This window comes from Bombina bombina, chromosome 6 (assembly GCF_027579735.1).
Source record: "Bombina bombina isolate aBomBom1 chromosome 6, aBomBom1.pri, whole genome shotgun sequence".
Classification (NCBI taxonomy): domain Eukaryota; kingdom Metazoa; phylum Chordata; class Amphibia; order Anura; family Bombinatoridae; genus Bombina; species Bombina bombina.
In genome coordinates this window covers 575,747,692-575,771,552 of record NC_069504.1, presented here as the reverse complement: position 1 = coordinate 575,771,552, position 23,861 = coordinate 575,747,692, and the positions used below count along the sequence as shown (strand labels likewise).

Below are 23,861 nucleotides of genomic sequence, written 5' to 3'. Positions count from 1 at the left end.
CAAAAGCAGAAGAATCAAACTGAAACAGCTGCCTGAAGAACTTTTCTACCAAAAACTGCTTCCGAAGAAGCAAATACATCAAAACGGTAGAATTTAGTAAATGTATGCAAAGAGGACCAAGTTGCCGCTTTGTAAATCTGATCAACTGAAGCTTCATTCTTAAAGGCCCACAAAGTGGAGACTGATCTAGTAGAATGAGCTGTAATTCTCTGAGGCGGGGCCTGACCCGACTCCAAATAAGCTTGATGAATCAAAAGTTTCAACCAAGAAGCCATGCAAATAGCAGAAGCCTTCTGACCTTTCCTAGGACCAGAAAATAAAACAAATAGACTGGAAGTCTTCCTGAAATCTTTAGTAGCTTCCACATAATATTTCAAAGCTCTTCCAAAGAATGTAAGGATCTTTCCAAATAATTCTTAGGATTAGGACACAAGGAAGGGACAACAAATTCTCTAATGTTGTTAGAATTCACAACCTTAGGAAAAAATTGAAAAGAAGTCTGCAAAACTGCCTTATCCTGATGAAAAATCAGAAAAGGAGACTCACAAGAAAGAGCAGATATTTCAGAAACTCTTCTAGCAGAAGAGATAGCCAAAAGGAACAACACTTTCCAAGAAAGTAGTTTAATGTCCAAAGAATGCATAGACTCAAATGGAGGAGCCTGTAAAGCCTTCAAAACCAAATTAAGACTCCAAGGAGGAGAAATTGATTTAATGACAGGCTTAATATGAACTAAAGCCTGTACAAAACAGTGAATATCAGGAAGTATAGCAATCTTTCTGTGAAATAAAACAGAAAGAGCAGAGATTTGTCCCTTCAAGGAACTTGCAGACAAACCCTTATCCAAACCATCCTGAAGAAACCGTAAAATTCTAGGAATTCTAAAAGAATGCCAAGAGAAATTGAGAAGAACACCATGAAATGTAAGTCTTCCAAACTCTATAATGAATCTTTCTAGACACAGATTTACGAGCTTGTAACATAGTATTAATCACTGAGTCAGAGAAACCTCTATGACTTAGTACTAAGCGTTCAATTTCCATACCTTCAAATTTAATGATTTGAGATCCTGATGGAAAAACGGACCTTTAGACAGTAGGTCCGGCCTTAACGGAAGTGGCCAAGGCTGGCAACTGGACATCCGAACCAGATCTGCATACCAAAACCTGTGTGGCCATGCTGGAGCCACCAGCAACACAAACGATTGTTCCATGATGATTTTGGAGATTACTCTTGGAAGGAGAACTAGAGGCGGGAAAATGTAAGCAGGATGATAACACCAAGGAAGTGTCAGGGCATCCACTGCTTCCGCCTGAACATCCCTGGACCTGGACAGGTATCTGGGAAGTTCCTTGTTTAGATGAGAAGCCATCAGATCTATTTCTGGAAGACCCCACATCTGAATAATCTGAGAAAACACATCTGGATGGAGAGACCACTCCCCTGGATGTGAAGTCTGATGGCTGAGATAATCCGCCTCCCAATTGTCTACACCTTGGATATGCACCGCAGAGATTAGACAGGAGCTGGATTCTGCCCAAGCAAGTATCCGAGATACTTCTTTCATAGCTTGGGGACTGTGAGTCCCACCCTGATGATTGACATATGTCACTGGTGTGATATTGTCTGTCTGAAAACAAATGAACGGTTCTCTCTTTAACAGAGGCCAAAACTGAAGAGCTCTGAAAATTGCACGGAGTTCTAAAATATTTATTGGTAATCTCGCCTCTTGAGATTTCCAAACCCCTTGTGCTGTCAGAGATCCCCAAACAGCTCTCCAAGCTGAAAGACTCGCATCTGTTGTGATCACAGTCCAGGTTGGCCGAACAAAAGAAGCCCCTTGAACTAAACGATGGTGATCTATCCACCATGTTAGAGAGTGTCGTACATTGGGATTTAAGGATATTAATTGTGATATCTTTGTATCATCCCTGCACCATTGGTTCAGCATACAAAGCTGTAGAGGTCTCATTGCGTCTGATGCTGCAGTCATAAGACCTAAAACTTCCATGCACATAGCCACTGAAGGGAATGACTGAGACTGAAGGTGCCGACAGGCTGCAACCAATTTTAAACGTCTCTTTTCTGTTAGAGACAGAGTCATGGACACTGAATCTATCTGGAAGCCTAAAAAGGTGACCCTTGTCTGAGGAATCAAGAAACTTTTTGGTAAATTGATCCTCCAACCATGTTTCCGAAGAAACAACACTAGTTGATTCGTGTGAGATTCTGCAGAATGTAAAGACTGAGCTAGTACCAAGATATCGTCCAAATAAGGAAACACCACAATACCCTGTTCTCTGATTACAGAGAGTAGGGCACCTAGAACCTTGAAAAGATTCTTGGAGCTGTTGCTAGGCCAAATGGAAGTGCAACAAATTGGTAATGCTTGTCTAGAAAAGAGAATCTCAGGAACTGATAATGTTCTGGATGAATCAGAATATGAAGGTATGCATCCTGCAAGTCTATTGTGGACATATAATGTCCTCTTTGAACAAAAGGCAGAATAGTCCTTATAGTCACCATCTTGAAAGTTGGTACTCTTACAAAACAATTCAAAATTTTCAGATCCAGAACTGCTCTGAATAAATTTTCCTTCTTTGGGACAATGCATAGATTTGAATAAAACCCCAAACCTTGTTCCTGAAAAGGAACTGGCATGATTACCCCTGAAGACTCCAGGTCTGAAACACACTTCAGGAAAGCCTGAGCTTTTACTGGATTTGCTGGGATACGTGAGAGAAAAAATCTTCTCATAGGAGGTCTTACTCTGAATCCTATTCGATACCCTTGAGAGACAATGCTCTGAATTCATTGATTTTGGACAGAATTTATCAAAATATCCTTGAAAAACCTTAATCTGCCCCCTACCAGCTGAGCTGGAATGAGGGCCGCTCCTTCATGCGGACTTAGGGGCTGACTTTGGTTTCTTAAATGGCTTGAATTTATTCCAATTTGAGGAAGGCTTCCAATTGGAAACAGATTCCTTGGGGGAAGGATTGAGTTTTTGTTCCTTATTTTGACGAAAGGAACGAAAACAGTTAGAAGCCTTAGATTTACCCTTAGGTTTTTTATCCTGAGGCAGAAAAACTCCCTTTCCCCCAGTGACAGTTGAAATAATAGAATCCAATTGAGAACCAAATAAATTATTACCTTGGAAAGAGAGAGTAATCTAGATTTAGAGGTCATATCAGCATTCCAAGATTTAAGCAACAAAGCTCTTCTAGCTAATATAGCTAAAGACATGGATCTAACATCAATTTTGATGATATCAAAAGTGGCATCACAAATAAAATGATTAGCATATTGCAGTAAGCAAATAATGCTAGATATGTCAGAATCCAATTCTTGTTGCGCTAAATTTTCCAACCAGAAAGTTGATGCAGCCGCAACATCAGCCAAAGAAATTGCAGGTCTGAGAAGATGACCTGAATATAAATAGGCTTTCCTTAGATAAGATTCAAGCTTCCTATCTGAAGGATCCTTAAAAGAAGTACTATCTTCCATAGGAATAGTGGTACGTTTAGCAAGAGTAGAAATAGCCCCATCAACTTTTCCCAAAACTCTATAGAATTTGCTGGTAAAGGATACAATTTTTTAAACCTTGAAGAAGGAATAAAAGAAGTACCTGGCTTATTCCATTCCTAAGAAATCATATCAGAAATAGCCTCAGGAATAGGAAAAACCCCTGGAGCAACCACAGGAGGTTTAAAAACAGCATTTAAAAGTTTATTAGACTTAACGTCAAGAGGACTGGTTACCTCAATATCCAAAGTAATTAACACTTCTTTTAATAAAGAACGCATATACTCTATTTTAAATAAATAAGTAGATTTGTCAGTGTCAATGTCTGAGGAAGGATCTTCTGTATCAGATAGAGCCTCATCAGAGGAGGATAAATTATTATGTTGTTGGTCATTAAAATTTCATCAACTGAATGAGAAGTTTTAAAAGACCTTTTACATTTATTAGAAGGTGGAAATGCAGACAAAGCCTTCTGGATAGAATCAGAAACAAATTCTTTAAAATTCATAGGTATATCATGTACATTAGAAGTTGAAGGAACTGCAACTGGCAATGTACTATTAATGATGGACACACTATCTGCATGTAAAAGTTTATCATGACAACTATTACAAATGACATTTGGCAAAATAATTTCCACAATCTTACAACAAATGCACTTAGCTTTGGTAGAACCGATGTCAGGCAGCAATGTTCCAGCAGAAACTTCTGAGGCAGGATCAGATTGAGACATCAAAAGACACCCATCCACATATAGCAGATAGCCAAACCAGTACTAAAACAGTTATCAGTAGAGGTAATGGTAAATTGAGAGTATATCGTCAATCTGAAAAGGGAGGTAGGAGATGAATCTCTACGACCGATAACAGAGAACCTATGAAATAGACCCCCGTTAGGGAAATCATTGTATTCAATAAATGATACTCCCTTCACGTCCCTCTGACATTCGCTGTACTCTGAGAGGAATCGGGCTTCAACAATGCTAAGAAGCGCATATCAACGTAGAAATCTTAGCACAAACTTACTTCACCACCTCTATAGGAGGCAAAGTTTGTAAAACTGAATTGTGGGTGTGGTGAGGGGTGTATTTATAGGCATTTTGAGGTTTGGGAAACTTTGCCCCTCCTGGTAGGATTGTATATCCCATACGTCACTAGCTCATGGACTCTTGCCAATTACATGAAAGAAAAATATTTTTACAACTTAACCCCTTAAGGACCACAGCACTTTTCCATTTTCTGTCTGTTTATGACCAAGGTTATTTTTACATTTCTGCAGTGTTTGTATTTAGCTCTAATTTTCCTCTTACTCATTTACTGTACCCATACATATTATATACCGTTTTTCTCGCCATTAAATGGACTTTCTAAAGATACCATTATTTTCCTCATATCTTATAATTTACTATAAAAAATGATAAAATATGATGAAAAAATGGAAAAAAACACACTTTTTCTAACTTTGACTACCAAAATCTGTTACACATCTTCAACCACCAACAAAATACCCATGCTAAATACTTTCTAAATTTTGTCCTGAGTTTAGAAATACCCAATGTTTACATGTTCTTTGCTTTTTTTGCAAGTTATAGGGCAATAAATACAAGTAGCACTTTGCTATTTCCAAACCACTTTTGTAATGCTCATGGGATACTCCTCTATCAGACCGATCTCGGACAGTAGTCCTGTTATCCCGGCGTCGAGCCGGAATGATAGGGAATATCCCAGAGTGGAGAAGGTTTGCAAGGTGAGATAAGTGGCACTTACCACAGGAGGACAGTCCTTGGCGGCAATAAATAGGAAACCAGAGAAAGGTAGTTCAAGGGTAAACCACTAGGATGGTCAGGCAGGCAGGGATCGGCAACAGTAAATCAATCCAGCAGTTAATGGTTAAACAGGCAGAGTGGTCAGAAAAGCAAGGTTCAGCAGCAGTATATCAATCCAGCAGTTTAAGGGTAAAACAGGCAGAGTGGTCAAACAGGCAAGGTTCAGCAACAATATAACAGTCCAGCATACAAATAATCACAACCCAGGAGAACAGTAAGTAACACCTATACTTGGGCAGTGATCTGTAGGAGTGAAGTTACTTACATAGGCGCAGGATTCGTCACCGCCGCACGCAGAGAGGAGCCGACTTCCCCCTAGGCAATGAACAGGCGCCGCATCCCTAGCAACAGCTAGAGCGGCATGACAACTTTTTTCAAAATTAGCGATAGTTACATTGGAACGTCATAGCAATTCAAAAATCCAGCACTTCAATCCTTAATAGGGTGCATACTGCAGTAGGATTACTGCAAAAATCCTCAAAGTAATATAGAACAAAAGTAGCAGACGCACCACAAAGTCCTTATGCAGAGGTTCTCTTTATTGTCACAAACTGGGAGCCAGGAAAGCAGAACAACGTTTCGGGCTACAAACCCTTATTCATGTACATGAATAAGGGTTTGTAGCCCGAAACGTTGTTCTGCTTTCCTGGCTCCCAGTTTGTGACAATAAAGAGAACCTCTGCATAAGGACTTTGTGGTGCGTCTGCTACTTTTGTTCTATATTACATTGGAACGTCAGGAATCCCTGAATATCCCTTGATGACATGTATATATTTTTTTTAGTAGACAACCAAAAGTATTGATCTAGGCCCATTTTGGTATATTTCATGCCACCATTTCACCTCCATATGCGATCAAATAAAAATAATCAGTCACTTTTTCACAATTTTTTTCACAAATGTTAGGTTTCTCACTGAAATTATTTACAAACAGCTTGTTCAATTATGGCACAAATGGTTGCTATTTCTGAACAAAGAAGATCCCAGAGAAGCATTTACAGACATATAGTTTATGGCTTTGGCGTTGCTTTTTGGTAATTAGAAGGCCACTATATGCCGCTGCTCACCACACTTGTATTATGCCCAGTAGTGAAGGGGTTAATTAGGTAGCTTGTAGGAAGCTTGCAGGATTAATTTTAGCTTTAGTGTAGAGATCAGCCTCCCACCTAACACATCACACCCCCTGATCCCTCCCAAACAGCTCTCTTTCCTCCCCCACCCCACAATTGTCCCCGCCATCTTAAGTACTGGCAGAAAGTGTGCCAGTACTAAAATAAAAGGTATCTTTTATCTCTAACCCTCCCACTCTACCTTATTTTCACCATCTTGGGTACTGGCAGCTGTTTGCCAGTACCGAGTTTACAATAAAATGTTTTGGTTTTTTTCTCCCTATTTTTCTGTAGTGTAGCTTCCCCCCCTCAAAAACCCACCCCCTCCCAGATCCCTTAGATCACAATTCCCTCCCTCCTCTCTCCCACTTTATTTGGCCAAATGTTCCATAGTGTAGCGGTTCCCATCCGCTCCCGCCCCGTGAACGCACACGCGCCCGTGTGCGCTCCCGGTAACTCTGCCCATGATCCCGCCCCCCCTCTGACTAATTCCTCCCACCGATGGCCGCCGACCCGCCTCCCTCCCACCAACGATCGTGGCCATCGATGTCCGATGCAGAGATGGCCACAGAGTGGCTCTCTCAGCATTGGATGGCTAAAAACTATTATTGAAGGATACCTCAATATCGAGGCATCACTGCAATAACAGGAAAATGGCTGGAGGCGATCAGGATCGCTTCCACAGCTTAAAGGAATCAACAACGTACAGGGTACGTCCTTGGTCGCTAAGGACATTTTTTTTGTAGGACGTACCCTGTACGTCGTTGGTCCTTAAGGGGTTAAAGGGACACTGAACCCAAATGTTATCTTTTATGATTCAGATAGAGCATGCAATTTTAAGCAGCTTTCTAATTTATTCCTATTATCAAATTTTCTTCATTCTTTTGGTATCTTTATTTGAAAAGCAAGAATGTTAGTTTAGATGCCGGCCCATTTTTGGTGAACACCCTGGGTTGTTCTTGCTGATTGGTGGATACATTCACCCACCAATAAACAAGTGCTGTCCAAGTATCTGAACCAAAAATTGTCTGGCTCCTTAGATGCCTTCTTTTTCAAATAAAGATAACAAGAGAACAAAAATTGATAATAGGAGTAAATTAGACAGTTACTTAAAATTGCATGCTCTATCTGAATCACAAAAGAGAAAAATTGGGTTTAGTGTCCCTTTAATACTTGCCACATATAAATTGATCATTACAGCAGCCCTGCAAGTTGTTTAACCATTATTCTTGTTGGAATGGAAAGTTGCAGTTAAACTTAGTTTAGTTGTTTTGTATGATCTGTAAATCGTCACATAGCAACCTTCCGTTTAATAATTTATTTGTTAGAACTATTCAGTATTTTAAGAGCTGCTGACAGCAGTTTCTAATTATAATTTTTTTATTTTTTCCTTCAACATATAGGTCTAGATTACAAGTGGAGTACTATTTCAGGGTGTGCTATCTATGGCCTATTTTCCTTCGAGGTGGTAAAGTTTGGAAACTGGTGGTAACATAAAATTCTCCATTGACTTTAACCTTTTAATGCCGTTATGCCGTTCTATTCTGTCATAATTACACTGGGCTTTAGAGCTTTTATGACGGAATAGAACGTCATAGCCAACGGCTGTCCTGAAGCCTACTACGCTTCCTGGATTTGATTGCGGTCTGGAGGGCGTTCCTAGGGTTATAGGGACGCCCCACAGACCCGATCCAATAATTGAAATCTCGCGATTGTGTGCATGATCGCGTGATTTCAATTTGTCTACATCGAAACAGGAAAGGGTTAATAGAGATAAATATTTTTATCACCAGTTTCCACAATTTACCACCTCAATACAAACTAGGCCTATATTGGTGGACCCCCCTAGCATTTGCCAACAATCTAGTATTACAAGTCTATGATGAAACTGAATAACCAGAGAATGTTTAGTCAACATCCCTTTAACGTGCCCTATAATTTCAGTGGATATCGCGACCGTGCTAAACACCGCTCATATTACAAGTTAAAAGTTATGTGTTGCGCTCAAGTACAACACATAGCAGTGAATGATAACACAAAAACCTTTTTCACTCATGGTTAGTATTTGTCTGAAGCCATTTATTATCAATCAACTGTGTTTACTCTTTTTAAATCATAATGACAACAGAAACTACCCAAATGACCCTGATCTAAAGTTTAAATACCCTGGTGCACACACGTTGACACAAAGGGGTTTGAATGGCTATTAAAGATAACCATCCTCACCTGTGATCTGTTAGCTTGTAATTAGTGTGTGTGTGTATAAAAGGTCAATGAGTTTCTGGACTCCTGACAGACCCTTGCATCTTTCATCCAGTGCTGCACTGACGTTTCTGTATTCTGAGTCATGGGAAAAGCAAAAGAATTATCAAAGTATCTGCAGGAAAAGGTAGTTGAACTGTATAAAACAGGAAAGGGATATAAAAAGATATCCAAGGAATTGAGAATGCCAATCAGCAGTGTTCAAACGCTAATCAAGAAGTGGAAAATGAGGGGTTCTGTTGAAACCAAACCACAGTCAGGTAGACCAACTAAAATTTCAGCCACAACTGCCAGAAAAATTGTTCGGGATGCAAAGAAAAACCCACAAATAACTTCAGGTGAAATACAGGACTCTCTGAAAACATGTGGTGTGGCTGTTTAAAGATGCACAATAAGGAGGCACTTGAAGAAAGATGGGCTGCATGGTCGAGTCGCCAGAAGAACGCCATTACTACGCAAACGCCACAAAGTATCCCGCTTACAATACACCAAACAGCACAGAGACAAGCCTTTAAATCTTCATTTGGAGTGATGAGACCAAAATTGAGCTTTTTGGCCACAACCATAAATGCTACATTTGGAGAGGAGTCAACAAGGCCTATGATGAAAGGTATACTATTCCTACTGGTGGATCGCTGATGTTTCGGGGATGTGTGAGCTACAAAGGCACAGGAAATTTGGTCAGAATTGATGGCAAGGTGAATGCAGTATGTTATCAAAAAATACTGGAGGAAAATTTGCATTCATCAGCCCGGAAGCTGCGCATGGGACGTACTTGGACATTCCAACATGACAATGATCCTAAACGCAAGGCCAAATCAACCTGTCGTTGGCTACAGCAGAATAAAGTGAAGGTTCTGGAGTGGCCATCTCAGTCTCCTGACCTCAATATCATTGAGCCACTCTGGGGAGGTCTCAAACGTGCAGTTCATGCAAGACAGCCCAAGAATTTACAGGAACTGGAGGCTTTTAGCAAGGAAGAATGGGCAGCTTTACCATCTGAGAAGATAAAGAGCCTCATCCACAAATACCACAAAAGACTTCGAGCTGTCATTGATGTTAAAGGGGGCAATACACTGGGGTATGTAAACTTTTGATCAGAGTCATTTGGGTAGTTTCTGTTGTCATTATGATTTAAAAAGAGTAAACACAGTTGATTGATAATAAATGGCTTCAGTTAAAAGCTAACCATGGGCACGATCCGATATACGGCGCAGGTTTCGGCGCAAGCGTGGAAACCTGCGCCGCCCATAGTTTCAGCTCGCACAGCGAGCTATCTCATATACGGCGCCGGCAGTTGCTAAAGTGCCGTAAGTCTGACAAACTAGCGATGTCCAGAAATCTGCATAAGTACAAATTTCTGGAGTCGCCAGTGACTTACGGCACTTTAGAAACTGCCGCCGCCTAAAAAAACTGACTAAAATATTAAATCTCCTGTTACTGTCTAACATGCCTCCCAAACATAGCCCGACACGTATACCCCTCTATCCGCAATCCCCCCTCTCACTCCTAACAATAAATGTATTAACCCCTAAACCGCCGCTCCCGGACCCTGCCGCCACCTATATTATATGTATTACCCCCTAATCTGAGCCCCCCTACACCGCCGCCACCTATATTATATATATTAACCCCTAATCTGAGCCCCCTACCCCGCCGCCACCTATATTAACTGTATTAACCCCTAATCTAATTCCCCTACACCGCCGCCAGCTACATTAAATGTCTAACCCCCTAATATGATCCCCCTACACCGCTGCCACCTATAATAACTACATTAACCCCTAATCTAATTCCCCTTCCCCCGCCGCCAGCTACATTAAATGTCTAACCCCCTATTATGATCCCCCTACACCGCCGCCACCTATAATAACTACATTAATCCCTAATCTGAGCCCCCTACACCGCCGCCACCTATATTAAATTTATTAACCCCTAATCTAATCCCCCTACACCGCCGCCACCTATATTAAATTTATTAACCCCTAATCTAATCCCCCTACACCGCCACCTATATTAAATATATTAACCACTAGCCAATGGAATAAGAGCCACTGTAATTCTATTGGCTATTCTAATCAGCCAATAGAATTACAGTAGCTCTTATTCAATTGGCTATTCAAATCAGCCAATAGAATTAAAGTAGCTCTCATCCGATTGGCTGATTTGAATTTGAAGGCTCAAATCAGCCAATAGGAATTCAAGGGACGCCATTTTTAATTGCTTACCTTGAATTCCTATTCAGTGTACAGCGGAGATCGTATGAAGAGGATCCTCCACGCTCCATGGCTCCGGTCTTTAGTTCCAGCGTCGCCGATCTTCAGTTCTTGCATCGCCAGTCTTCAGTTCCAGAGAGGACGGTCTTCAACTCCTCCGCGCCGGCTGGTTCCTGGAAGAAGAAGAGGTCGCCGCCTGGAAGAAGACTTCTCCGCCTGGAACAGGACCTTCTCCGCCGGTCTTCAGGACAGGTAAGGACCACTTGGGGGTTAGACTTAGGTTTTTTTAAGGGGGGATAGGGTGGGTTTTAGAGTAGGGGTGTGTGGGTGGTGGGTTGTAATGGGAGGGGGGGGTTGTTCTTTTTTTTTTTTACAGGTAAAAGAGCTGATTACTTTAAGGCAATGCCCCGCAAAAGGCCCTTTTAAGGGCTGGTAATAGAGCTGATTACTTTTGTAATTTAGTTTAGGGTGGGGACATTTTATTATTTTGGGGGGCTTTGTTATTTTATTAGGGGGCTTAGATTAGGTGTAATTATCTTAAAATTCTTGTAATCTTTTTTTTATTTTTTGTAATTTAGTGTTTGTTTTTTTTGTAATTTAGTTTAGTGTATTTAATTATATTTTAGTTTAGATAATTGTAGTTTATTTAATTAATTTATTGATAATGTAGGTGTATTTGTAACTTAGGTTAGGATTTATTTTACAGGTAATTTGGTAATTATTTTAACTAGGTAGCTATTAAATAGTTGGTATTTATTTTAACTAGGTACAATAGCTATTAAATAGTTAATAACTATTTAATAGCTACCTAGTTAAAATAATTACCAAATTACCTGTAAAATAAATATAAACCCTAAAATAGCTACAATGTAATTATTAATTATATTGTAGTTATCTTAGGGTTTATTTTATAGGTAAGTATTTAGATTTAAATAGGAATAATTTAGTTAATATTATTAATATTATTTAGATTTATTTTAATTAGGGTTATACCGATACTAGTATCGGTACCGATACCAAGTATTTGCATGAGTACTTATACTCGTGCAAATTCACCGATACTTAAACCGATACCTCCACTTCCTACTCATATGCTACCTTGTGGCGTTTTTTCAAACTGCATGTTCCCATTTCATTTTAAACTGGAGTGGAGACTAAACTAAAAATTGTTTACTACTGTTCTGCCAATACAAATTGCTGTTATTTGTATTATTGTAGTAGAGATCACTGTACCTCGTTCAGACAAACCCCTGAAGTACTGGGCAGTTCATAAACAGATTTCCAGCTCTGGCTAAAATGGCCCAAACATATCTTTCGGCCCCATGCAGTATGGTGGAAAGTGAAAACAGAATTTATGCTTACCTGATAAATTACTTTCTCCAACGGTGTGTCCGGTCCACGGCGTCATCCTTACTTGTGGGAATATCTCTTCCCCAACAGGAAATGGCAAAGAGTCCCAGCAAAGCTGGCCACATAGTCCCTCCTAGGCTCCGCCCACCCCAGTCATTCGACCGACGGACAGGAGGAAAAATATAGGAGAAACCATATGGTACCGTGGTGACTGTAGTTAGAGAAAATAATTAATCAGACCTGATTAAAAAACCAGGGCGGGCCGTGGACCGGACACACCGTTGGAGAAAGTAATTTATCAGGTAAGCATAAATTCTGTTTTCTCCAACATTGGTGTGTCCGGTCCACAGCGTCATCCTTACTTGTGGGAACCAATACCAAAGCTTTAGGACACGGATGAAGGGAGGGAGCAAATCAGGTTACCTAAACGGAAGGCACCACGGCTTGCAAAACCTTTCTCCCAAAAATAGCCTCCGAAGAAGCAAAAGTATCAAATTTGTAAAATTTGGCAAAAGTGTGCAGTGAAGACCAAGTCGCTGCCTTACATATCTGATCAACAGAAGCCTCGTTCTTGAAGGCCCATGTGGAAGCCACAGCCCTAGTGGAGTGAGCTGTGATTCTTTCAGGAGGCTGGCGTCCGGCAGTCTCGTAAGCCAATCGGATGATGCTTTTAAGCCAAAAGGAAAGAGAGGTAGAAGTCGCTTTTTGACCTCTCCTTTTACCAGAATAGACGACAAACAGAGAAGATGTTTGTCTGAAATCTTTTGTAGCTTCTAAATAGAATTTTAGAGCACGGACTACGTCCAAATTGTGTAACAAACGTTCCTTCTTTGAAACCGGATTCGGACACAAAGAAGGTACAACTATCTCCTGGTTAATATTTTTGTTAGAAACAACCTTTGGAAGAAAACCAGGCTTAGTACGCAAAACCACCTTATCTGCATGGAACACCAGATAGGGCGGAGCACACTGCAGAGCAGATAACTCTGAAACTCTTCTAGCAGAAGAAATAGCAACCAAAAACAAAACTTTCCAAGATAACAACTTAATATCTATGGAATGTAGAGGTTCAAACGGAACCCCTTGAAGAACTGAAAGAACTAAATTTAAACTCCAGGGAGGAGTCAAAGGTCTGTAAACAGACTTGATCCTAACCAGAGCCTGAACAAATGCTTGAACATCTGGCATAGCTGCCAGTCGTTTGTGTAGTAAGACAGATAAAGCAGAAATCTGTCCCTTTAGAGAACTCGCAGATAATCCTTTATCCAAACCTTCTTGCAGAAAGGAAAGAATCTTAGGAATTTTTATCTTATTCCAAGGTAATCCCTTGGATTCACACCAGCAGATATATCTTTTCCATATCTTATGGTAAATCTTTCTAGTTTTTCTGGCCTGAACCAGAGTATCAATCACAGAATCTGAAAACCCACGCTTTGATAGAATCAAGAGTTCAATCTCCAAGCCGTCAGCTGGAGGGAGACCAGATTTGGATGTTCGAATGGACCCTGAACAAGAAGGTCCTGTCTCAAAGGTAGCTTCCATGGTGGAACCGATGACATATTCACCAGGTCTGCATACCAAGTCCTGCGTGGCCACGCAGGGGCTATCAAGATCACTGAGGCCCTCTCCTGTTTGATCCTGGCTACCAGCCTGGGAATGAGAGGAAACGGTGGAAACACATAAGCTAGGTTGAAGGTCCAAGGCGCTACTAGTGCATCCACTAGAGTCGCCTTGGGATCCCTGGATCTGGACCCGTAGCAAGGAACCTTGAAGTTCTGACGAGACGCCATCAGATCCATGACTGGAATGCCCCATAATTGAGTCAATTGGGCAAAAATCTCCGGGTGGAGTTCCCACTCCCCCGGATGGAATGTCTGACGACTCCGATAATCCGCTTCCCAGTTTTCCACACCTGGGATGTGGATCGCAGATAGATGGCAGGAGTGATTCTCCGCCCATTGTATTATTTTGGTTACTTCTTTCATCGCCAGGGAACTCCTTGTTCCCCCCTGATGATTGATATATATAACAGTCGTCATGTTGTCTGATTGGAATCTTATGAATCTGGCCTTTGCAAGCTGAGGCCAAGCCCTGAGAGCATTGAATATCGCTCTTAGTTCCAGAATGTTTATCGGGAGAAGAGACTCTTCCCGAGACCATAGTCCCTGAGCTTTCAGGAATTCCCAGCCCACTAGACTGGCGTCGGTCGTGACAATGACCCACTCTGGTCTGCGGAAGCTCATTCCCTGGGATAGGTGGTCCAGGGATATCCACCAACGGAGTGAATCTCTGGTCTTCTGATCTACTTGAATCACTGGAGACAAGTTTGTATAGTCCCCATTCCACTGTTTCAGCATGCACAGTTGTAATGGTCTTAGATGAATTCGCGCAAAAGGAACTATGTCCATTGCCGCAACCATCAACCCTACTACTTCCATGCACTGTGCTATGGAAGGACGTGGAACAGAATGAAGAACTTGACAAGCGCTTAGAAGTTTTGACTTTCTGACATCTGTCAGAAAGATCTTCATTTCTAAGGAATCTATTATTGTTCCCAAGAAGGGAACTCTGGTTGACGGAGACAGAGAACTTTTTTCTATGTTCACCTTCCATCCGTGAGATCTGAGAAAGGCCAGAACGATGTCTGTATGAGCCTTTGATTTTGAAAGGGACGATGCTTGTATTAGAATGTCGTCCAAGTATGGTACTACTGCAATGCCCCTCGGTCTTAGAACCGCTAGAAGGGACCCGAGTACCTTTGTGAAAATCCTTGGAGCAGTGGCTAATCCGAATGGGAGGGCCACAAACTGGTAATGTTTGTCCAGAAAGGCGAACCTTAGGAACTGATGATGTTCTTTGTGGATAGGAATATGTAGGTACGCATCCTTTAGATCCACGGTAGTCATAAATTGACCTTCCTGGATAGTGGGTAGAATCGTTCGAATGGTTTCCATTTTGAACGATGGTACCCTGAGAAATTTGTTTAGGATCTTTAAATCGAGAATTGGTCTGAAGGTTCCCTCTCTTTTGGGAACTACGAACAGATTTGAGTAAAATCCCATTCCTTGTTCCGTCATTGGAACTGGGTGTATCACTCCCATCTTTAACAGGTCTTCTACACAATGTAAGAATGCCTGTCTCTTTATTTGGTTTGAGGATAAGTGAGACATGTGGAACCTTCCCCTTGGGGGTAGTTCCTTGAATTCCAGAAGATAACCCTGAGAAACTATTTCTAGCGTCCAGGGATCCTGAACATCTCTTGCCCAAGCCTGAGCAAAGAGAGAGAGTCTGCCCCCCACTAGATCCGGTCCCGGATCGGGGGCTACTCCTTCATGCTGTTTTGTTAGCAGCGGCAGGCTTCTTGGCCTGCTTACCCTTGTTCCAGCCTTGCATCGGTTTCCAGGCTGGTTTGGTCTTTGAGGTATTACCCTCTTGCTTAGAGGATGCAGAATTAGAGCCCGGTCCGTTCCTGAAATTACGAAAGGAACGAAAATTAGACTTATTCTTGGCCTTGAAAGGCCTATCTTGTGGGAGGGCGTGACCCTTTTTCCCAGTTATGTCTGAGATAATCTCTTTCAATTCTGGTCCAAAGAGAGTTTTACCCTTGAAGGGGATGTTAAGCAATTTTGTCTTGGATGATACATCCGCTGACCAAGACTTTAGCCAAAGCGCTCTGCGCGCCACAATTGAAAACCCTGAATTTTTCGCCGCTAATCTAGCTAATTGCAAAGCAGCATCTAAAATAAAAGAGTTAGCCAACTTAAGTGCGCGAACCAGAACCACGCTGCTGTAGTGACAGGAACAATGCACGAAATGGGTTGTAGAAGGTAACCTTGTTGTACAAAAATCTTTTTAAGCAAACCTTCCAATTTTTTATCCATAGGATCTGTGAAAGCACAACTATCCTCGATAGGAATAGTAGTGCGCTTGTTTAGAGTAGAAACTGCCCCCTCGACCTTAGGGACTGTCTGCCATAAGTCCTTTCTGGGGTCGACCATAGGAAATAATTTCTTAAATATAGGAGAGGGAACAAAAGGTATGCCGGGCTTCTCCCACTCCTTATTCACTATGTCCGCCACCCGCTTGGGTATAGGAAAAGCGTTGGGGTGCACCGGAACCTCTAGGAACTTGTCCATCTTGCATAATTTTTATGGAATGACCAAGTTGTCACAATCATCCAGAGTAGATAACACCTCCTTAAGCAGTGCACGGAGATGTTCTAATTTAAATTTAAATGTCACAACATCGGGTTCAGCCTGTTGAGAAATTTTTCCTGAATCTGAAATTTCCCCATCTGACAAAACCTCCCTCATGGCCCCTTCAGATTGGTGTGAGGGTATGACAGAACAATTATCATCAGCACCCTCCTGCTCTTCAGTGTTTAAAACAGAGCAATCGCGCTTTCTCTGATATGCAGGCATTTTGGATAAAATATTTGCTATGGAGTTATCCATTACAGCCGTCAATTGTTGCATGGTAATAAGCATTGGCGCGCTAGAAGTACAAGGGGCCTCCTGCATGGGCAAAACTGGCGTAGACACAGAAGGAGATGATGTAGAACCATGTCTACTCCCTTCATCTGAGGAATCATCTTGGGCAATTTCATTATCTGTGGCAGTACTGTCCTTACTTTGTTTGGACGCTATGGCACAATTATCACACAATTTTGAAGGGGGAGACACATTGGCTTTCATACATATAGAACATAGCTTATCTGAAGGCACAGACATGTTAAACAGGCTTAAACTTGTCAATAAAGCACAAAAACCGTTTTAAAACAAAACCGTTACTGTCTCATTAAATTTTAAACAGAGCACACTTTATAACTGAATATGTGGAAAAATATGAAGGAATTGATCAAAATTTACCAAAATTTCACCACAGTGTCTTAAAGCATTAAAAGTATTGCACACCAATTTTCAGAGCTTTAACCCTTAAAATAACGAAACCGGAGTCAGTTACAGATTTAACCCCTATACAGTCCCAGCTACAGCCTTTGCTGTGACTTTACCAAGCCCAGAGGGGAATACGATACCAAATGACGCCTTTTAGGAACTTTTCCAACTACTTTCAGGTCCTCACACATGCATCTGCATGTCTTGCTCTCAAAAACAACTGTGCAGTAATGGCGCGAAAATGAGGCTCAGCCTACAACTGGGAAGGCCCTTCCTGACTGGAAAAGGTGTCTAACATAGTGCCTGACGTTAAAAAACGTTCCCCAAGTTTATAAGTGTGAATTATCAGCATAAACATGTATAAAATGTCCAAATAAAGCAATCGATTTAGCCCATAAAAGTGTCTACCAGTTTTATAGCCCATATTAAGCCCTTTATTCTGTTTGAGACTAAGAAAATGGCTTACCGGTCTCCATGAGGGGAAATGACAGCCTTCCAGCATTACACAGTCTTGTTAGAAATATGGCTAGTCATACCTTAAGCAGAAAAGTCTGCTAACTGTTTCCCCCAACTGAAGTTACTTCATCTCAACAGTCCTATGTGGAAACAGCAATCGATTTTAGTTACTTTCTGCTAAAATCATCTTCCTCTCACAAACAGAAATCTTCATCCTTTTCTGTTTCAGAGTAAATAGTACATACCAGCACTATTTTAAAATAACAAACTCTTGATAGTAGAATAAAAAACTGCAACTAAACACCACATACTCTTAACCATCTCCGTGGAGATGTTGCCTGTGCAACGGCAAAGAGAATGACTGGGGTGGGCGGAGCCTAGGAGGGACTATGTGGCCAGCTTTGCTGGGACTCTTTGCCATTTCCTGTTGGGGAAGAGATATTCCCACAAGTAAGGATGACGCCGTGGACCGGACACACCAATGTTGGAGAAAGACTGTTCAACTTAGAGTCGAACCTCCATACAAATGTCAGATTGATGTTATATAACAGCCCTACAACCCAATTGCATCGCCCCTTTAAATTTAATATTTTATTGTAATATTTTTTATTTATAAACATGTTCAGTAAACTTTTGACAAATAAAACTGTTTTATTATTTCATAATGTCTTTTGAATTACAGTCCTTTATAATTATAAAGAAGGAATCTTAAATAATTAGTCTGTAAATTTAATATAGGTGGCGGCGGTGTAGGGGGGTCAGATTAGGGGTTAATGTAGTTATTATAGGTGGTGGCGGTGTAGGAGGATCAGATTAGGGGTTAATAGAGTTAATGTAGGTGGCGGCGGGGTAGGGGGCTCACATTAGGGGGTAATAATTTTAATATAGGTGGCGGCGGTGTAGGGGGATCACATTAGGGGGTTAGACATTTAATGTAGCTGGCAGCGGTGTAGGGGGATCAGATTAGGGGGTAAGACATTTAATGTAGCTGGTGGCGGTGTAGGAGGATCACATTAGGGGTTTAGACATTTAATGTAACTGGCGGCGGTGTAGGGGGATCAGATTAGGGGATAAGACATTTAATGTAGCTGGCGGCGGTTTAGGGGTTAAGCACTTTATTAAAGATTGCGGTGGGGGATTGCGGTTGACAGGTAGATAGACATTGTGCATAGGTGTTAGGTTTTATTTTGCAGGTAGTTTAGGGAGTTACAGGGCTCCAATACTCAGCGTAAGGCTTACTACGCCTGCAATTTGTGGCGAGGTGAAAATGGAGTAAGATTTCTCCATTTTCGCCACGTAAGTCCTTACGCTGTATATTGGATACCAAACTGCGCAGGTTTGGTATATCACTCTATGGGCCAAAAACTATGGCCTGGGCCAAAAAACTACGGCCGAAGGGTGAAATATACGAGCGTAACTTCTATGTTACGCCGTATATGTGATACCAAACCAGCGCAAAATTGCGGGCGACGCTGCATATCGGATCGGGCCCCATGAGTGAAAGAAAAGTTTTTGTGTTACCATTCATATTCTCTGAAAAATGGCCAAGAAATCATGAATTCTGCTAGGGTATGTAAACTTATAAGCACAACTGTGTGTATATATATATATATATATATATATATATATATATGTGTGTGTGTGTGTGTATATATATATATATATATATGTATATGTGTGTATATATGTATATGTGTGTGTATATATATATATATATATATATATATATATATATACACACACACATCTATATATATATAGAGAGAGAGAGATACACCATATATGTGTGTGTGTCTGTAAGATAGTTTAGCTTTTCAGAAACAAATTAATTTACTGCTGTGTCTAATTGTCTGTTTGAAAATTTATATCAAAAACAGAATATGGAGAGGTCTGATCACCTGCTTAACATAAATTAACTTGTGATTCTTTTTTTTCTGCAGACTGATGATAAAGGTGTCTTTGCTACTGATCTTTCGCAGGAATATCAGATTGCTGCTGATACATTTAACTTGAGTCCACATCAAATATGGGACCTCTCTTACCAGGCAATTAATTATATATTTGCATCAGAGGACACCAAATCCAACTTAAAAGAAAAGTGGAAGAAGCTGAGAGTCATGTTGACAGATGTAGTATAAAAGCCACATCTAGGTGGCGCAGCTTACACAAAATATACAAAGAATATTGCCACTCTTCCGTCCTGCTGAAACAGAATCTAGAAAATATATTTTATTCTGATTTGTACATTGCTGATAAATATGGTGCAGTTATTTTAAAAAATGTATTAGATATATCTAAAAATATCATTATTCTTTTAGCTGTGTTTCCAAGTACTAAAAAGATATTTTAAACTACAAATGAATTTGAGACCTTTTCATGGTATAGTTATTATGTAGCAGAATATAGAAAAGTGTAAAGATCATGTCTGTGTAAGAATCCTATTTTTCTGCGAGTATAGTTTTTTCACAAACAGGTAAACTAGTGGAAGCTTCATCCCTGGTTATGTGAAGTCATACTGTAGGGCATGGATGACATTTTTTTAAAATATTTTTTATTGAGGTTTACAACTGAATTCATTAGAGGCAGGGCCGGTGCTAGACTATTTTGCGCCCTAGACAAGACCAGCTACTTGCGCCCCCCCCCCCACCACCACCAAGAAAAAATAAATAAATGATTACATATGTTTGCTACTGGTTACTATAATACACCTAAGTGTCATTACATGACCTGCTGTCCACCCTAATGCAGGTAAGTAACTGACAGTAACTCACAAAACACAGCCCTTAACGTTTAGTGGCATACAAAATATGGATTAAAGGGACGCTCTAGTGCATATTATTATTATTATTAATAATAACAATAATTATAAAATTAAATAGCCCTAGGTGAAATGGGATGTTTCGTGTCACTGCTCTTACTGTTTGTGTGAGAGGGCAGATAGGGTGATCTGGGGGATGTGTTTGTGTAGGGTGAGTAAGGGGCTGTGTGTGTGAGAGGAAGAGGGAGGTAGGGTGAACAGGGGTCTGTTTGTGTAAGAGGGGCAGCTAGGGTGAGCTGGGGGCTGTGTGTGTGAGAGATAGAGGGAGGTAGGGTGAACAGGGGTCTGTTTGTGTAAGAGGGGCAGCTAGGGTGAGCTGGGGGCCGTGTGTGTGAGAGGAAGAGGGAGGTAGGCTGAACAGGGGTCTGTTTGTGTAAGAGGGGCAGCTAGGGTGAGCTGGGGGCTCTGTGTGTGAGAGGAAGAGGGAGGTAGGCTGAACAGGGGTCTGTTTGTGTAAGAGGGGCAGCTAGGGTGAGCTGGGGGCCGTGTGTGTGAGAGGAAGAGGGAGGTAGGCTAAACAGGGGTCTGTTTGTGTAAGAGGGGCAGCTAGGGTGAGCTGGGGGCTCTGTGTGTGAGAGGAAGAGGGAGGTAGGCTGAACAGGGGTCTGTTTGTGTAAGAGGGGCAGCTAGGGTGAGCTGGGGGCCGTGTGTGTGAGAGGAAGAGGGAGGTAGGCTGAACAGGGGTCTGTTTGTGTAAGAGGGGCAGCTAGGGTGAGCTGGGGGCTCTGTGTGTGAGAGGAAGAGGGAGGTAGGCTGAACAGGGGTCTGTTTGTGTAAGAGGGGCAGCTAGGGTGAGCTGGGGGCCGTGTGTGTGAGAGGAAGAGGGAGGTAGGCTGAACAGGGGTCTGTTTGTGTAAGAGGGGCAGCTAGGGTGAGCTGTGGGCCATGTGTGTGAGAGGAAGAGGGAGGTAGGGCGAACAAGGGTCTGTTTGTGTAGGAGGGGTAGCTAGGGTGAGCAGGGGGCTGTGTGTGTGAGAGGAAGAGGGAGGTAGGGCGAACAGGGGTTTGTGTAAGAGGGGCAGCTAGGGTGAGCTGGGGGCTGTGTGTGTGAGAGGAAGAGGGAGGTAGGGTGAACAGGGGTCTGTTTGTGTAAGAGGGGCAGCTAGGGTGATCTGTGGGCCATGTGTGTGAGAGGAAGAGGGAGGTAGGGTGAACAAGGGTCTGTTTGTGTATGAGGGGCAGCTAGGGTGAGCTGGGGGCTGTGTGTGTGGGGTAGGTAGGGTGAGCAGGGGCCTGTGTGTGAGATAATGTGTTACCTTGGCGACTAAAGTATTTGTTCTCAGCACTGTGAAAATGTCTCTCTATCGAGACCTACCTTTGTTTTTACAGGCAACATAACCTAATGTGGGACTATATTAGAAACATTTATCTCTGGAATTTATTGTTAATATTTTATGCCTTAGTTTTAATAAAGAAAGGGCCTACATATCTGTATGAAGATAGATGGATATTATGCCAAGAAGCAGACAAAACTAGAGAGGGATTCCAGTGAAGGATATAGGAAAGGCTTTCAAGAGACAACATTGGCTAGATTCATTTTATAATGTATTATCAGTGCACAATAAGCTAGGTAGAGAGAGTTCTAGGGCATTCACATATTATATTCTGCTTCATAGGCAGCAGATGCAAAGGCACCAGTCTCAGACTTCGTATGGCAAGTAAAAGAGGCTACATCAGAATCGCAAACTTATCAGACCACTAACATCCATCAGATTGTTAGACTGTACAGCAATCTGATGGCTGCAGTGTAGTGCGCACGGCCGCCACTGTTTAAGAATCTGATGAGAGGTGGTGAGTCACATACCTTCATTAGAATGCTATGACTAAGTGGACGGTCCTTATTTCTTATCAGACAGCAGACGGAACGTCACTTTCATTTGCTAGGTGGCTGCCTAGCAGGAGCGCCGTCCCTAGGCAAGCATCAACATTTAACACAAGTATTAAGTAATAGGTGTGTGTGTACTATAGCAAAACAATGTCATATATACTTTTATAACAAGATTGTGCTTAAAATAAAAATATTTCAAACAATTCAAGGTTGTTCTAATAACTGATATTTAGTCTGTAATTCCCAGGTAAAATTTGACTTATAAACCTCAGATTTATGTTTGTGTAATATTTAACCAGTAATATAACCTTCTAACTGGTATATGGGACCACTCTTGGGCCCCAACTTGTCTCAAATAACCTAAAAACTAAAGAAGGGAAATGAAAACTAGTGAAGCACTTTTGGATCCAAACTTATTAATGAATTACTGAGTTTTGTGTATACACTATAAAAATTAGGTTTCAGTGTAGAGTTTTCAAAGGACCACTAGTGTGCCCTATGTGAACACAAAAATTTAAAAGTTACAGAAGGCAAATTAACAATTTCTGTTTTGTCTGAGACATGCGAGATAATAGTATAGGGTGAAACATTCTCATCGTTGGGCGACCACAACAGTAAATACCTAATTTAATCAAGGCCCATCCTGCTGTTAGCACTGAGTCACAATAATTAAGGAAGCAGGTGTTAAAGGGATAGTCAACACTAAAATTGTTAGTGTTTAAAAAGATAGATAATGCCTTTACTACCCATTCCCCAGATTTGCACAACCAACATTGTTATATTAATATACTTTATAACATTTCTAAATTTCTACCTTTTTTCTAAGCCACAACAGACAGCCTCTTATTGTATGTTTTTATTAGCTTTTCACAACAGGAGACTGCTAGTTCATGTGGGCTATAATAGATAACATTGTGTTCACACCCATGGAGTTATTTAAGAGTAAGCACAACACAGCACTAATTGGCTAAAATGCAAGTCAGTAGATAATAAATACAAAATCATGTGATCAGGGGGCTGTCAGAAGATGCTTAGAGACAAGGTAATCACAGAGGTAAAACGTATATTAATATAACTGTTGGTTATGCAAAACTGTGGAATGGGTAATATCTATCTTTTAAAACAATAAAATTCTATTGTAGACTGTCCCTTTTAAGTAACATCAATAAAGCCCTTTATTCATCTCATATGCTACATCATGGAGGGGGTAGGGGAAAAAATTCTCCACTGCCTTGTACCATAAAGATAGTTTGAAGAACGTCATCTAGAAATAGCCCTGAACTCCCAAAATATAGCTCTCGGAATATGTCACGCCCACGTACATGTTCAATCAATCTAGAACTCCTATTAAGATAATCCCCTTTATACACATAGAAGATATCTAAAAGAAGAGTAAATGACATGGTGCACAAACAGACTTTAAAACAATTATACAAAATGAAGAGCAGGAACCAAAAGCGTCTGTCAGTATCGCATCATCTTTCCAGGGCAGTTATAAACCAAAAATACAATTGTTCAACCAGTACCAACTTTTATAGCACTCCCCACACATGTATACAGACCAGTACAACTGTGTGA

At 41.2% G+C, this 23,861-nt stretch overlaps 1 protein-coding gene across 1 annotated transcript in view; it reads left to right on the top strand.

Annotated features, from left to right (window-relative positions):
- ADAL (adenosine deaminase like) overlaps positions 1-22,486 on the top strand; it is a 169,712-nt gene extending 147,226 nt beyond the window's left edge. Inside the window, 1 exon segment of the mRNA XM_053717547.1 lies at positions 19,578-22,486. Coding sequence (XP_053573522.1) covers positions 19,578-19,775 — 198 coding nt within the window. The 3' untranslated portion in view covers positions 19,776-22,486.
- The last annotated feature ends 1,375 nt before the right edge of the window (positions 22,487-23,861 follow it).